Source organism: Mandrillus leucophaeus, unplaced genomic scaffold (assembly GCF_000951045.1).
Source record: "Mandrillus leucophaeus isolate KB7577 unplaced genomic scaffold, Mleu.le_1.0 Scaffold390, whole genome shotgun sequence".
In the NCBI taxonomy this organism is placed as follows: Eukaryota; Metazoa; Chordata; class Mammalia; order Primates; family Cercopithecidae; genus Mandrillus; species Mandrillus leucophaeus.
The window spans coordinates 1,953,729-1,971,432 of NW_012104143.1; the positions used below are offsets into that span (position 1 = coordinate 1,953,729).

Sequence of the window (17,704 nt, forward strand, 5' to 3'; positions counted from 1 at the left end):
TTTTATTAAATTCCAAAAATTCTATTTTATTTATAAATGTTTCTTTCATACGACATTCTTTTTCTGTGGATGTGATATCCTGTTTCTCAAAGGATATTTAATGCATAGTCTATTTCCTCCAAGATACATATTTCCCTATTTATTTGTTTTAACTTCTGTCTGTCATATTAGTGGATTTCTTCAGATGTCTTGGGATTCTTGGCTATCCATTCCTCCTGGATACTTTACTGCATGGGATACCAAAGAGTTGATGGAAGCGCAGTACTTGTAGGATGGGCTTGCTGAATATGAAAGAGCTGGGTCACCCCATTAGGACACTTCTGATTTGTCTTTCAGTCTTTTGTTCATGGGCTAATCTCATTCTTCAGAGAAGATCTGTAGAAAAATCTTCTGCCTAGAGGTTAAAGATCTGTCTAACATCATTTTGAGTGTCTAGTCGAAAAGAAGCCGAGGGTTTCAAAATGTGGGGTGAAATTTGTACATTACCCTCCTTCTTTCCATATGGTTCCTGGTGTACCCCCAGGACAGAGACCCTCTGTTTAACCCTCACCAGAGACTAAATCCACCACCTTCTGTGGGGTGTGAGAAGGGCAGTCACTTGGCTTCAGGGAGTATAGAAGGTATCCGAAGGGTCTAACAGTGCCTTATATTTGACCCAGTCCTTATGTTTTTGTCTCCTCCTTGATCTTCTCTTCCAGAGGCCCCTGCCAGTTTCTGAGGTTTGGGGTAGAAATGGGGAATTCTGTGTTGAAATTAGGTTGTTTCTCACCTTTCCTCACGGACTTTAGAGTTTTTTCTTGGTACTTTTTTTTTTTTTTGAGATGGAGTTTCGCTCATGTTACCCAGGCTGGAGTGCAATGGCATGATCTCAGCTCACTGCAACCTCCGCCTCCCAGGTTCAAGTGATTCTCCTGCCTCAGTCTCCCAAATAGCTGGGATTACAGGCATTTGCCATCAGGCCCAGCTAATTTTTGTATTTTAAATAGAGACGTGGTTTAACCATGTTGGTCAGGCTGGTCTCGAACTCCCGACCTTAGGTGATCCACCCAACTCGGCCTCCCAAAGTGCTAGGATTACAGGTGTGAGCCACTATGTCTGGCCTTTTTCTTGGTACTTTTCAATGCTTATCCCATTTACTGGCTTCCAAGGTGGCTTTGCTGTTCTCCCCTCTCTGGTTCTTTTTAAACTGCCTCATGTGTTTTTACACTTTTTTTTTTTTTTTTTTTTGAGATGGCGTATTCCCTCTTGTCATGCAGGCTGGAGTGCAGTGGCACGACCTCAGCTCACTGCAGCATCCGCCTCCTGGGTTCAAGCGATTCTCCAGCCTCAGCCTCCTGAGTAGCTGGGATTACAGGCGTATGCCACCATGCCCAGCTAATTTTTGTATTTTTAGTAGAGACGGCTTGGCCAGGCTGGTCTCGAACTCCTGACCTCAGGTGATCCACCCACCTCAGCCTCCCAAACTGCTGGGACTACAGGCATGAGCCACCACACTGGCCTTTTTACACTTTTTTTTTTTTCCCCGCCTTTTCCCCCCTTTTGTATGGAGAATGGGATCTTGTTATATTTCCCAGGCAGGCAGGTCTTGAACTCCTGGGCTCAAGCTTTCCTCACACCTGTGCCTTCCTAAGAGCTGGGATTCCAGGCATGAGCCACCACACCTGGTTAACTGGTTCATGTATTTTTGGAAAGTCTTTTACTGTTACTTTAGTAAGGTTTAGGAAGGAAGAGAGCTAAATGCATGCACTCAGCATACCATCTTCTCATGGGAAGTCTCTCATGCCTTCTTTTACAAAGAAGTGATGATAATAATAATCATGGATTTTAATTATATGCTTCCTATAAAGCTCAGGACTTTACAGAAATATTCTCAGTTAATCTTTACCACAAACCTACAAGGTGGACAGGACCAGATTAGGAATTTTAAAACTAAGCCCTGAAACTATTATGGTGCAGGCATATGTCATATATATTATATATTTTTTATATATATATATGAAGTAAGGAAGGCTGACAAAATTGTTTTTTGTTTTTGCTTTTTTTAGAGACAGGGTCTTGCTGTGTTGCCCAGACTAGAGTGCAGTGGTGTGATTATAACTCACTGCAGCCTCAAACTCCTGGGTTCGGCAATCTTGCCTTAGGCTCCCAAGTAGCTGAGACTACAGGGATGCACCACCATGCTCAGCTAATTTAAAAAAAAAAAAGATGGTTTTTTGTTTGTTTGTTTGTTTGTTTTGAAATGGAGTTTTGCCCCTGTCGCCCAGTCTGGAGTGCAATGGCGCAATCTCAGCTCACTGCAGCCTCCACCTCCCAGGTTCAAGTGATTCTCCTGCCTCAGCCTCCTGAGTCGCTGGGATTACAGGTGTGCACCACCATTCTCAGCTAATTTTTGCATTTTTGCTAGAGACAGCCTTGTTGACCAGGCTGGTCTTGAAATTCTGACCTCAGATGATCCACCCACCTCGGCCTTCCAAAGTGCTGGGATTACAGGCATGAGCAACTGTGCCCAGCCTTTTTTCATTTTTGAGACAGGTTCTCACTTTGTCACCCAGGCTAGAGTGCAATGGCACGAACACAGCTTACTGCAGGCTTGACCTCCTAGGCTCCAGTTTCTCACCTCAGCTCCCCAAGTAGCTGGGACTACAGCCACACACCATCACACCCAGCTAATTTTTGTATTTTTTGTGGAGACGGGATTTCACCATGTTGCCCAGGCTGGTCCTGAACTCCTGAGCTCAAGTGATCCACCTGCCTAGGCTTCCCAAAGTGCTGGGGTTACAGGTGTGAGCCAACCATGCCTAGTGAAAAACAAAAAAAATTTTTTTTTTTGAGATAGGGTCTCACTGTAGTGCCCAGGCTGGTCTCTTATTCCCGGCCTCAAGTGATCCTCCTGCCTTGACCTCCCAAAGTGCTGGGATTATGGGCGTGAGCCACTGTGCCCAGCCTAAAGTTGTTATTTTTCCCATGATGTTTATCTTGGTGGTGCTTTGAAATGGCGACTATGGAATTCTTCTTTCATGTGCACGCCTGTGTTGGTGTGCCCTCGGCATATGCTTACAAGGTTTACTGGGTGATCCAACGCTAGCGGCAAGAGCTATTATTAGCCCCCTTTTACAGCTGGGAAAACAGACTCAGAGGAGTGGAGAACTTGCTGAAGATTTGTTAAGTGTCAGAGCCAAATATACACTTGGATTATCCTGACTCCAAAGCCAGAGCCCTGCTGGTCAGTCGGTGACACTGGGCAACCACAGGGATCCCCCTCAATCCCACGGAAGGCTATCTACTGTCTTACATCTCAGAGTGTTGACGGCTCAAAGCTTAGGAGGCTGGAGCTGAGTTCAATAAATGAAGGTGATGAATAGGAGAAAAGCACCATTAAAGCCCTCCAGACAAGAACCACTTTGGAGCCCCCTCCATGAGTCCCTGGGATGTGGGAGGGGCAGGAAAGGCAGATAAGATTCCATTCTGAGCAGTCTGCACTTGCCCTGTGCAAGATAGCCACAAGTAATGTTTTGTCCTCACCTCATTAGCAACAAATGGCCACTCTCAGGGGATTAAAAAAAGAAATAACAGCCAGCCTTTATCAGCTTGGGGCTCTTGGCTGAGTCCTCTCTAAGCTTAAGACAATTCTGTGGGTGGAGTGATCCAAACCACTTTCTCCACTTTGCAAGTTCCCACACTCAGCTGTATCCTTCTGCCCAAGATCAGCAGCCCCCTGGGGGCTGGTTCCTGCTCACCCAGCTCCCCCAAGGCTGCTCCCCAGTACAGGCAGAGAGAGGAAGGGCACTGATGTCCTCAGGGTCCGTGCGATACATCAGGTCCTGGGCTCACTGCTCCGTCAATCCCACATTGCTCAGCCCTCACCAGCACCACACAGGGCGGGTGTCAGCCTCCTCATTTGATCGATATGGAAAGCTCAGCACACCGAGTGACTTGGCCCCAGAACCGAAAGTCAAACTTGGGGACCCTGCTTCACTGCCCTCAGAATGTTACTCTTCCCTCCAAGGTAGCATGGTATAGATAGTGTAGTACTCTTGTCCCCATATAATGGAAGAGGTAACTGAGGCCCCCTAAAGGCTAAGGGACTAGTATGGGCCTTGTGTCTTAGTCTGTTAAGGCTGCTATATCAAAATACCATAGACTGGGTAGCTTTTAAACAGATATTTGTTTGTCGCGGTTCTGGAGGCTGGGAAGTCCAAGATCAAGCTTGGTGTCTGGTGAGGGCCTAGTGGTGCCCTCTCGCTGTGCCTCACGTGCTGGAGGGGACCTGCTAGCTCTCTGGGTCTTTTAGGAGGATATTAATCCCATTCATGAGGATCAAACCCCCATGATCTCATCACCTCCCAAAGGCCCCACCTCCTAATATCACTTTGGGGGCGAGGATTCCAGCACATGAATTTGGGGGAGACATGGACATTCAGACCATATTACCTCGTAATCAGAAAAGGGTTGAATATCCTGTCCTGCTGATTCAGAATTACTGCTGTCTATAACCTCTTCCTTAGATCACTATTTTATATTATGATGATGATAAAGATGAGATTAATGGCAATTACTAAGCTCTTAAATGTGCCGTGGGTAATTTTAAGCTCTTTCTGAATCCAATCTCTTTCAGTCATCTTCATGCCCTTGAAAGGTCTGGATTTTTATGGATTTTCCTGGTGAGGAAATGGGCCCTCGGGGCAGAGGTGATAGGGTGGAGCCAAGAAGTAGTTCCCAGCTGTTTCGCTGCAGAGGCAGTGCTGCTGCAGACACATCTCCAGGAAGGGGTACAGCCAAATGCTTCTCTGTCTCTTGTAGATTTTGCAGTGGCTATCAGCTCTGTGTCTGGCCTGGTTGGGAATGAGGGGGGACAGTGGCTCTGTCTGTCTGGCTCAATCTTTACAGAGATGCTAGGAGTAGCTGTTTGGTGCTCTGACTTATGAAAAGTTCACGTTTTGTTTCGTTTTTTTTTGTTTGTTTGTTTTTTGTTTTTTTTTTAAGACAGGGTCTCACTCTGTTACCCAGGCTGGAGTGTAGTGGTGTGATCTCGGCTCACTCAGCCTCAGCCTCTCCAGGCTCAGGTGATCCTCCCACCTCAGCCTCCAGAGTAGCTGCGTACAGGCATGCACCACCACAACTGGCTAAATTTTGTATTTTTTGTAGAGATGAGGTTTTACTATATTGTTCAGGCTGGACTTGAACTCCTGAGCTCAAGCAATCCACCCACCTCGGACTCCCAAAGTGCTGGGATTACAGGTATGACCCACAGTGCCTGGCCAGCACCTTCCTTGTTAAATTGCATTTGTCAGGCACCTCCCTGCTCAGTGTCCTCCCAGCCTCTGGGGAGTCTGGCTCCCTATTCCCTTGTTTATCCAACAGTTTTTTTTTTGTGAGACAAGGCCTTGCCCTGTTGCCCAGGTTGGAGTACAGTGGTACACTCATAGCTCACTCCAGCCTCCAACTCCTAGGCTCAAGTGATCCTCCCCTCTCAGTCTCCCAAATAGCTGGGGCCACAGGTGCAGATCATCATGCCTGGCTAATTTTTTAACTTTTTGTAGAGACGGGGGTCTCATTATGTTACCCAGGCTGGTCTCGAACTCCTGGCCTCAAGCAATCCTCCCACCTCAGCCTCCCAAAGTGCTGGAATTACAGATGTAACCTACCATGCCCGGTCATTCTAACAGTATTGATTGTTAGATGTTGCCCTAGACATAGCCTCCTGTGTGTATGTGTAAATATGAATTGAATCATCCCACAAGTAGCTACTAAGAAGGGGAGGTCCAGGGAGTGGGGAACTGTAGTCCTAGGAGCCTTTGGAGGACAGGGGAGGACTCCTTGGAAGGTGACGTGTAGGTTTGACTAGGGAACTTGATATAGGTTCTATGAGGCTGCTGGGGCTGGAACAGAGAGAAAGGGGAGAATGTAGGAGGTAGGAGTGGAGGCCCAAGAGGGGGAGAACATTGGTTTTCCTGTCTCCTACAGCCCTTCACTGGCCAGTTCTGCTTTCATGTTTTTATTATTTTTTTTAGAGACAGAGTTTCACTCTGTCACCCAAGCTAGAGTCCAGTGGCACAATAATACCTCCCTGTAACCTCGAACTCCTAGGCTCAAGCAATTTTCCTGCCTCAGCCTTCCAAATAGCTGGGACTACAGGTACACACCTCTGTGCCCAGCTAATTAAAACATTTTTTTTCATAGAGATAGGGGTCTCACTTTGAGTGTCAAACTCCTGGCCTCAAGCAATCCTCCTGCCTCAGCCTCCCAAAGCACTGGGATGACAGGCATGAGCTCCTATACCCAGCCCAGTTCCGCTTTTAAAATACCAGGGCTTCCTGTAGGTTTGGAAAATATCTGCTGGGTTGCAGCACAGGCTCCCAAACTAACTCTTCTTACTCAGCATCTCATCCTAACCAGTTCTGCCAGGAGAGCAGCATGGGGAGATGAAGGCTGAAGAAAGAGAAGGGCCCTCGCTTACAGAGTGGCTTAGGGCATGGCTCTGGAGTTGGGTTCCACTCCCAGCTCTGCCCGGGCTACTACTTTGTGCCTCAGTTTCCTCACTTGTCCTGAGAGGATGATGACTGCCTATTCCAGGTGTTATAAGGGTAATTTGGGGAGCGTGTTGGGGACACAGTGCATGGACAGGACAAGTTCAACAGGCATTAGCAACCATCTGCCGGGGACCCACTGTCAAGGGCCGTGTGGTGGCCACGTTCACAGTCACATCACAGAAGATCCGGAACCTCTGGCATCTGCTTCCCTGCAGGGCATTAGGTAGAGAGCCACTTTACTGCAGACAATGGAGGCTGAGACCTTCCTTCTTCACTAGCCCAGGGGTATTGATGGCCCTGCAGAGACAGGGGTTTTCATTACCTCTCTCTGGATCCCCCAGCAGCCTGGCACCAGCAAGAAGGGCAGACGCTGGGAGCCTGGGTCTGTGCTCAGTTCCCTCTGGGTTTTCTCCTTTTATGGTCAGCCTGCAGTGCTCTGGCTCCCCAGCCAGAATCCACCAGCTTGTGTTTGGGCTTGGGCCGAAATAGCTGGTCTGTGGGGAGCTGGGTACCTCCTGGGAGTCCTCAGGCCCGCAGCGGGGGAGGAACCGCTGAAGCCCTTTATCTTCTCAGGAAATGTGCCTGGAAGCTTGCACATCCAAGGCTGGGCAGGGAGTCTGGGGAGGAGGAGGGGAGAGAGGCATGTTTAAGGATGGGGTGTGAGGTGACATGAGCCCCAGGGATCTGGGCTGGTGGGAAGCTCAGCCCCAGGCAGGTCCTGATGACGGCCGGCCACCCCCGGCTCCAGCCTTCCCAGCTTCCATGAAGACTCGGTACTGTGTCCCTGCCCACTTCGGAGCTCCTGTCCCAGGCCCTCTTCTTGGGATGCTCTGCCTCAACCTCTCCCCAGGAGATTCTTTCACATTTTTCTTAACGCTGCTCAGTGGTCAACTCTGCCATGAAGGCTTCCTGTCCTGCTCAGGTGGTGTAAAAAAAAAAAAACTTGGCATCTAAGTCATGAAGCCAGGTGCGTTGACTTGAGCCTATAGTTTTGGTTACTTGGGAGGCCGAGTCGGGAGGATTACTTGAGGCCAGGAGTTTGAGACCGGCCTGGGTAATATAGTAAGGCCCTGTCTCTACAAAAAAAATTTTAAAAATTAGCCAGGCATGGTGGCATGTACCTGTAGTCACAGCTGCTCAGGAGGCTGAGATGGGAGGATCATGTGAGCCCAGGAGTTCGAGGCTGCAGTGAGCTATGATCGTGCTACTGCACTGCAGCCTGGGCATCAGAGTGAGACCTCATCTCTTAAAAAAGAAAAGAAAAAAAAAAGGTAGATCTTATTGACTTTCATGCTTTCAGTACCTGGCTCAGGACTCATTTGTTGAGTGAATATGTGAACACGTGAATATGCATTTTCCATTGCTTCTACCTTGGTTGCCTCTCTGAGCCAGAGAGCAATTCAAATTAATAAGCATTTCCTGAGCACCTACTGTGTGTCAGGCATTGTTCCTTGTACCCGGGATCAGGCACAGCCCTTGACCTTCAGGAAGGAGCTCATTGGTTCATGGGAAAAGCATTAAAAACAAACAATTTTGTAATTGCTGGAAACCTAATAGACCTGTGTGAAGTGGAAGAAGTCAGATTTATAACCATTCAGAGTCAGTATAAAATGAACATCATTTTTAAAAAAGCTTTATGTGGTATAATTTAAATAAATTCATTTTAAGGATGCAATTCACACCTAAATTATATTGCAGTGATGTCTGCATAACTGTCTAAATTCACTAGTAATTTACACGGTTATGCAGCCATTGCTGCAATATAATTTTATATTTCTATCATCCCCCAAAGAAATCTTATGCACATATTTTTGTCACTCCATATTCCTACCCGCAGCTCCTGGCAGCCACATATTCACAAATCTACTTCCTGTCTCTATGGATTTGCCTATTCTGGACATTTCATATAAATGGAATCATATGTGACCTTTTGTGGCTGGCTTCTTTTTTGTTTTTCTGAGACAGAGTCTTGCTCTGTTGCCCAGCCTGGAGTGCAGTGGTACGATCTCGGCTCACCACAACCTCTGCCTCCCAGATTCAAGTGATTCTCCTGCCTCAGCCTCCTGAGTAGCTGGGACTATAGGCATGTGCCACCACACTTGACTAATTTTTGTATTTTTACTAGAGACGGGGTTTCACTATCTTGGCCAGGCTGGTCTTGAACTCCTGACCTTGTGATCTGCCCACTTCGGCCTTCCAAAGTGCTAGGATTACAGGTGTGAGCCACTGCGCCCAGCCAGCTAGCTTCTTTCACTTAGTATAATGTTGTTAAGGTTCATCCATGTTGTATCATGGTTTTGTACTATTTATGTATTTTTTAAGATAGGGTCTGTCTCTATCACCCTGGCTGGAGTACAGTGGCGCAATCTTAGCTTACTACAACCTCCACCTCCTGGGCTCAAGCCATTGTCCCACCTCAGCCTCTTGAGTAGCTGGGACCACAGGGATGTGCCACTATGCCCGGCTAATGTTTGCATTGTTTTTGTAGAGACAGGGTTTCGCCATGTTGCCCAGGCTGGTTTCGGACTCCTGGGCTCAAGCAATCCACCTGCCTCAGCTTCCCAAAGGGCTGGAATTTCAGGCATGAGCCATGGCGCCCAGCCATAACATCCTTTCTTTTCATGGCTGAATACTATCCCATTGTCTGGGTAGACCATGTTTTGTTTATCCATTTACCCGTTGATGGACATTTGGTTGTTTCTACTTTTTGGATATTATGAATAATGTAAAGTCCATAATTTTTGCCAATATGGACAAGAAAAACAAGAAGAACTCTGAATACCATACCAGGGATAGATGGCCTATTATCATTCCATGTCATCTGTACCTTTTTCTGCCAAAATGTTTTGACACATTTGTTAAGTAAGAATCACAATGATGATAATTACTAAAATGGAGAGAACCTGTGGACCGTAGGCGCCACTAGGCCATATGACACTCACGTTTATAGAATTAGAGAAAGGTACCATTTTCTTAAAGCACTTTTCCTCCATCTGCTGAAAGATTATTACAATAAACACACGCATCTACAATGACCAATGCAAATAGTTTCTCCATAGAGTTATGCAGTGTACAACATGCACCACTGTCCATGGCCATCCTGCAGGTAGGAGGTCAAGTGGAACGGTCCCCAACTCAGCTCTAGAAAAGTGCAGAGTTAGAGAAGGTATCGTGAAAGAGTTGACTCCCAAGATGATGTTTCAAATACAGATTAGGGTATATATAGCCAAAGAATTGAAAAGGTACTCAAACTAAAACTTGTGCAGGAATGTTCATAGCAGCACGGTGCAGAATAGCCAAAAGGTGGAAATAACCCAAACGTCCATCAACTGTTGATAAACAAAATATGATCTATCCATACAACGTGATATGACTCAGCTATAAATAGGCATAAAGTCTGGGACCTGCTACAACATGGACCAACTTCAGCCACATGCTAAGTGAAGGAAGCCAGACATAAAAGGCCACACATGGTACAATTCCATTTATGCAGAAATATCTAGAATAGGTAAGTCCACAGAGACAGAAAGCAAATTTGTGGTCCCAGGGCTTATGGGGGAGTGACTGCTTAATGAGTACAGGGTTTCATTTTGGAGTAACAGAATATTTTAGAACTAGATAGAGGTGGTAGTTATGTAACACTGTGAATGCACTAAATGCCCCTGAATTATGCACTGTATTTATTTTTTTATTTTTATTACTATTTTTTGAGACAGGGTCTCCCTCTGTCACCCAGGCTGGAGTACAGTGGCGCGATCTCAGCCCACTGCAGCCTCCACCTCCCCGGTGCACGTGACTCTCCTGCCTCAGCCTCCTAAGGAGCTGGGATTATAGGTGTGCACAGCACTCAGCTAATTTTTGTATTTTTGGGTAGAGATGAGGTTTTGCCATGTTGGTCTCGAACTCCTGACTTTAGGAGATCCAGCTGCCTCGGCCTCCCAAAATGCTGAGTTTACAGGCATAAGCCACTGTGCTTGGCTCGAATTCTTCACTTTAAAATGGTTCATTTTATGTAGTGTAAATTTTACCTCAATGGAAAAAAAAAAAAAAAAAACCAGAGAGAGAATGGATTAGGCCAGAGGAGAAGTGGTGGTGGGTGCACTGAGCAGAAGAAATCGCCTGTGCAAAGCCAGGAAGGGGTGAAGCTGCTTTGTACGGAGAACACTGCTTTTGAGTCCAACACAAGCTCAGGCTTGGGGAAGGAATCAGATAAAAAGTTCCAGGATCTTAGAGTTCCCTGTGCTCCACGTGGGTTGGCAGACAGCACCCACATGGAGTCCTTCTGCTCGTCACCAGCACCCTGCAAGCTTCCCACGCCTGGAAGTGGTGTGTTTCCGATGGGAACGTCGGGCCAGAGGTCTCCCAGCCGTCCCCAGCTCGGAGCCGCGCTAGCAGCTCCCAGGCCTTCCCTGGAGCCTGCTCCCTCTCCTGGGGGGCCTGTGAGCATCTGAGCCTATAAATCTCTCCTGCTCTGGGCCTAGGATTCACAAGACTGCTAGGAAAGCCTGCCTGTGTCCCTGAAGTAGTGGATCAACATAGCCCATCTGTCTGTCCATCTCAAAATCTCTCCTTAAGATAGTGGAGGTTGTCTGCGCCAGTCCCAGGAGGTTGTCTCTGCCTGGATTCTAATCACAGGGAACCTGGTTCTTCTATCCGTCACCCTCTTTTAAAAAATCATTTTTTAGTACTTTGGGAGACTGAGGTGGGTAGATCACCTGAGGTCAGGAGTTCAAGACCAGCCTGGCCAACATGGTAAAACCCCGTCTCTGCAAAAAATATAAAAATTAGCCGGGTGTGGTGGCACCCACCCGGGGGCCTGTAATCCCAGCTACTCGGGGGCGCTGAGGCGGGAGAATTGCTTGAACCCAGGAGGCAGAGGTTGCAGTGAGCCAAGATCAAGCCACTGCACTCCAGCCTGGGTTACAGAGTGAGGCTCCATCTCAGGAAAAAAAAAAAAAAAAATTTAAACTGGTTTCCCATTTTGCTCTGTCCTCAAGTGAATTTCTCCCCCCGGGTGGAAGCTAAAGGCACGGATATCTGTCTGTCTCCAGAGTATAGTGGAGAGATTAAAGTTTGATTGTTTTTTTTCCTGTTTTTTTTTTTCTTTGAGTTGAAGTCTTGCTCTGTTGCCCAGGCTGGAGTGCAGTGGCACAATCTCAGCCCACTGCAACCTCTACCTCCTGGATTCAAGCGATTCTCCTGCCTCAGCCTCCTGAGTAGCTGGGATTACAGGTGCCTGCCACCATGAGTGGCTAATTTTTTGTATTTTTAGTAGAGATGGGTTTCACCATGTTGCCCAGGCTGGTCTCGAACTCCTGACCTCGGGTGATCCACCCGCCTCAGCCTCCCAAAGTGCTGGGATTACAGGCATGAGCCATCACACCTGGCCTCCTTTCTCTTATAAATAGGGACACCATTGATTTAGGTCTCACTCCAAGCCAGGATGACCTCATCTCAACATTCTTCGCTTAATTACATCTGCAAGACCCTTATTCTAAATAACATCACAGATGGGATGCAGTGGCTCATGCCTGTAATCCCAACACTTTGGGAGGCCAAGGCAGGCGGGTCCCTTGAGCTCAGGAGTGTGAAACCAGCCTGGGAAACATAGCAAGACCCCATCTCTACAAAAAAAATACAAAAATTAGCCAGGCATGCTGGCATGTGCCTGTAGTCCCAGCTCCAGGGGAGGCCTGAGAGGGAGGATCACTTGAGCCTGGGAGGTTGAGATTGCAGTGAGCTGAGATCATGCCACTGCACACCAGCCTGGGCAACAAAGTAAGACCCCATCTCAATCAACTGATCAGTCAATAATATCGCAGTCTGAGTTTCCGAGTGAATATCTCTTTTGGGAGTCACAATTCAACCCACCCCAGTGACCTTGTGCAAGTTGCCTCGATTCTGAACCTCACTTTCCTTATTTGTAAGAGGGAGGCAATGCCGGTGCCCACCCCAGGGGCTGCTGAGAGAATTCAGTGGGTCACTTCAACACAGGAGTTCAGCATATGCCCGCAGTGCAGTGAGCCCTCGGGAGATCGGAACTGCTAGTGGGATCGTAATGGGGTGGCTCTTTCTTTTCTGTCTTTTTTAAGCTTTGTGGTCATGACGGTTTCATGAAGAACAGTACGGACTCTTTTTCTATTGATCATTTTTGATGGGATGAGAAAAAGATTATATGTGTTCACAGCACAAACATAACCAGGATAGAAGTAGAATGGGTGAAAGTAAGTCTTCCTCCTGTCCCTTTTCTCAGTCCTTCAGGCTCAGGCCCGTTTGTTGGTTCTGTTTGTTTGTCTGTTTGTTTGTTTGTTTGTTTGTTTTTGGAGTCTTGCTCTGTCACTCAGGCTGGAGTGTAGTGGCGTGATCTTGGCTCACGGCAACCTCCCCCTCTTGGGTTTAAGCAACTCTCCTGTCTCAGGCTCCGGAGTAGCTTGGATTACAGGTGCCTGCCACCATGCCTGGCTAATTTTTGTATTTTTAGTAGAGACAGAGTTTCACCATGTTGGCCAGGCTGGTCTTGAACTCCTGACCTGAAGTGATCTGCCTGCTTCAGCCTCCCAAAGTGCTGGGATTACAGGCGTGAGCCACTGCGCCCGTCCCAGGCCCGTTTTTAGAGATAGGGTCTCACTCCACTGCCCAGGCTGGAGTGCCATGGTGTAATCACAGCTCACTGCAACCTTGAACTCCTTGGCTCAAGGGATCCTACTGTCTCAGCCTCCCAAGGAGCTGGGACAAGGGGTATGTCCCTCACACTTAGCTAATTTAAAAAAATAATTTTTTTTTAAAGAGACTGGGTCTTGCTATGTTGTCCAGGCTGGTCTGGAACTCCTGGCCTCAAGTGATCCTCCCACCTCAGCCTCCCAAAGTGTTGAGATTACAGGCATGAACCACTGCATCCTACCTATATATCTCTCTTTTTAAAACACAAAAGGTATAACACTATGCTACCTCATCTTTGTTTAGCTTAATATATTTTGGAGATTTTTCTGTGTCCATCCATAAAGCTCTGCCTGCTTCTTTTCAATGGCTGCCTATTTTATTCATGTATTTTTTTGAGACAGAGTCTTGCTCTGTTGCCCAGCCTGCTGTGCAGTAGCACGATCTCTGCTCACTGCAACCTCTGCCTCCCGAGTTCAAGCAATTTTCCTGCCTCAGCCTCCTGAGTAGCTGGGATTACAAGCGTGTGCCACCACACCCAGCTAATTTTTGTATTTTTAGTGGAGATGGGGTTTCACCATGTTAGCCAGGCTGGTCTGGAACTCCTGAACTCAAGTGATCCACCCTCCTTGCCTTCCCAAAGTGCTGGGATTACAGGTATTACCACTGTGCCCAGCCTGCCTAATTTTAAATGCGCCATTACATAAATACACCAGAATTGAAACTTCCAGAGTTGACTAGTCTTTAGGCCTTTTGTCTTGAGGATTTCGTTCAACCAGGCCACCTAAACATCCATCTATAATCTGAGGGAAGAGAGAGAGAACTGATTGGAGTTGGGCATAGGATCTGAGGATCGTGCCCACCTCCAGTCAGTTCTCTCTTCAAATTATAGATGGAAGAAAGAGTTACCGCTTTCACTTTGCCTTCTTCAGTCCCATCCATCCTCCCATTCATATTCCCATCCAACCATCCATCTATCCATCCCTCTCATTTGCCCACCTATCCAGTCTGTCCTCCCTCCCATTCACCCAGCCATCTACTCTGTCATCCACCCACTCATTCTTCCCTCCTCCATCCACCCAGTCATACACCCACCCACCTACCCATCTACCCACGTTTCCCTCCTTTCTTCTTTCTTTCTTCCTGCCTATCTATCCATCTATCCATCCATCCTTCCTTCCTTCTTTCCATCCATCTATTCGTCCACCTACCCACCCACCCACTCATCCATTTGTCTTCCTGTCTCTCTACCTATCCATCTATCCATCTTTCCATCTAGCCACCTATCTATCTATTCACCCAACCACCCATCCATTTATCCTCCCATCCATTTACCTGTCCATCCATTCTTCCATCCACTCATCCTGTCTTCCTTCCTTCTTTCCTTCCTTCCTTCCTTCCATTCACTTACCCATCCACCTGTCCTTCCATCCTCCCACCCATCTACTCATCTATCCATCCATCCATCCATCCATCCATCCATCTGCCCATCCACCCACCCATCTACTCACTTACTCATCTGCCTATCCACCTACCCATCCACCCTCCCATCCATCTGTCTATTCATCCATCCACCCACCCATCTACCCACCCTTCAATTCACCCATCTACCCTTCCTTCCTTTCTTCCTTCCTTCCATCTACTCATCTTCCCATCCATCCATCCATCCATCCATCCATCCATCCATCCATCCATCCATCCACCTATCTAACAAGTATAATTCAGCACCTACTATCTATCTGCCAGTACTAGAGATACAATGTTAAACCAAGCCTAGGAGACTTGAAATGAAGCTTGTGAGAGCTGAGCACTGAACTAGTAGGACTGAAGCCAGGGAGTGGATTTAAGAAATGCTTGCCACTGTGGCATTGTCTGTCAGCAGATGTGATGCTGGGATTTCTACATCATTAGGTGACCATTGAAAGTGTTGGTAACTGTTCTCAGATCTCTCTTTGGGAAGGAAATGGGTCTTCAGAGCCTGGCTCCACGTCAGAGGCCTCTTTAAGAGTAGAAGGTAATGGGTAATGTCTGCTTAATCATGTTTAGTTCTTTGATGACCTCTGTATCTTTTGGGTTTCTCTGGTAGTAAATAATGGAGACTGACTCTGTCATCTAGTAGAGGAAAAGGATTTGTAGGGGAGTATGGAGGAGCTCACAGATGCAGCGGGAATACTGGGAATCAGGCTAGGTAAATGACAGAAACTGGGGCTGCTTGGGTCCAGGGGCAGAAAGAAAGTCTGCCTCAGGGCTCTGTCCACCTGCTGTGCTTCCCTGTCCTTGACTGAGCTTGGAGCTTTAGGCCAGAGAGTCCGACCAATGCAGCCTGGAGCACATTCTTACCTCTTTGTTGAAGGTACTTACGAGGCAGTCCCACTAAGACTGTACATGATGGCAGGGGTGATGGGGGAAACCTCAAGGACCACAAGATGCTTCTGGAAGAAGAGGAAATGGATGCTGGATTTACAAAAAACCACAAATGTGTACAATACTATATTACAGATGAAGGAACTGAGGCATGGAGTTTAAGAATACTTGCCCAAGGCCACAGAGCAAAGAAGTGGCTAAGTGGAATTCCAATCTGTATAGATCTAACATCTGTGTTTGGTTCCTATCCTAATCTGTGTGGGGTGGGCCTCCAGCGACACCTCCAGAACTGATGTGGCTGGATGCTAATGACTCCTGGATCAGTCAGGCTCCAGCGTCTTTCTGGGGCTGCCTCTCGGACTTTGGGGCTGCCCTTTTGGCTTTGGTCTTGGCCCCTGTGGCCTGGACAATGAGCCCAGCTGACCTGTTGTCACTTCCAGTGGGGCCGGCATGGTGGAACTTTAGAATGGCCCTAGGAGGAGCCAAGTCCAGACCCTTAGCTCAGAGCTCATTTTAATCCATGGCTCTTTTTTCTTTCTGTTTGCAGATCGGGAGGACCAGTCCATTCTATGCACGTAAGTGGAACTGCTTTATATTTTGTTTTTTTTGTTGTTGTTTGTTTGTTTTTTCCCAGAGTTGAGATCCAACCTATGAAAGAAAAGATCCATGAGATCTTTGATTTGTTCATGGTTCCAAGTGCCTCTCTTTATGCCTGGCACAGTGTAGATACTCATTAAACATTTGTGATATGTGTTCTTCTGCGGAGGCAGGCAAACTTAAACTCTTAATGATACCTGGTATCATTTGGTTCCATACCTCTCCTCCTTCCAAAAAACTAGCATTTATTGAACATGTACTGTGTGCCAGGACTTGAACTAAACATACTATATGCAGAATCTAATCTAGTTGCATAACAGCCATCTGTATGAATAAGGAAGATGTTAAACTATCACTTTAATATTTCACAATTATCAAGCCACAAACACATCAGAGCCATATTTGGTGGTTGGTGTAACCATTTCTTTGAAGACTTAGGTACATAGGCAGAAGATAGTAACTCAATTTTAGAATTATTCAGAGAATTTTCACTATTGTATTTATACGCAAGTAACATATTAATATATATTGTTGATTCACTGACGTTGAACTCACAGCCAGCAGCTCTGTGGCTGATGCCTGGATGAAGTTTATCTGATGTGTATTTCTTACATAATGGATATCACAACCTTATTGTGCTTGGAAACATGAGCCAACACTTGAGCACTATGCTGGGGACGTTTTAGTATGTGTGCTGCCAAAGGGAGCATATCTGAAGGGACGTTTTAAACTGCAAAATAACTAACAAAAAGCCACAAAAATACAAAAAGAGGTGGCACTAAATACGCTACAAAAAGGACAGTTGTTTACAGTATGAGAGTTGAAGCTAGAAGGTAGAGCATTCCCCTGTTCACCCTGAGCTGGGAACGTGCACATTGGTGGAGTCGAATTTTCCATGCTCTGCACATGTTCACAAATGACCACAAAAGTGCCATGAATATTGATTTTGGGGTTACAAATAACTTTCAGCAGGTGGGTGAATTTGCAAATATGGAACATGTAAATAATGAGGATAGACTGTGTATATATATATTTAATATCTAATATGTATTATATTTAATATATTTATATTCATATATATATTTTTTAAGATTTGGAAGCAACTAAAGCTATAATTAACAGGGGTTATTTAAATAAAATACAGCATTTCCAGGTAGCCACTGCAAAGAGTGAGGCTGATCTATTTATGCTTAGAGAGAATGCTCTTTGTAGATATACCGATGATGGGAAAACACAAGGGCAAACCAGCATATGCATAATGTAACCGTGTGCGTCTTTAAAAAGAGCAGGAATGCGTGGACATGCATATGTTTCCTATTTGCATAAAATTATCTGGAAGGTCAGTTAAAAACTAGTAATAAGAATTGCAGATGGTGATGGATGGTAGGATGGCAATGAACTGTATCAAGAGAAGATTGAAGCAATTCATAAGTTTGGAATTGATATAGCTAGAAAACCCGGAAACAATAAAACAAAGGCAATTATAAACTCCAGGAAGAAAAGTTGGGGTGGAAGGAGAAGTAATCACATTGGACTAAGGAGCCCAGCTGTGCAAG

The 17,704-nt window shown here is 46.4% G+C and overlaps 1 protein-coding gene across 1 annotated transcript in view; it reads left to right on the forward strand.

The window, feature by feature from the left end:
- LOC105547538 (myosin-11-like) overlaps positions 1–17,704 on the forward strand; it is a gene marked incomplete at its 3' end in the record, with an annotated part of 86,023 nt that overhangs the window by 43,597 nt on the left and 24,722 nt on the right. Inside the window, exon 4 of the mRNA XM_011991191.1 lies at positions 16,099–16,126. Within this exon, the coding sequence (XP_011846581.1) occupies positions 16,099–16,126 (28 nt within the window). The remainder of the gene's footprint in view (positions 1–16,098; positions 16,127–17,704) is intronic.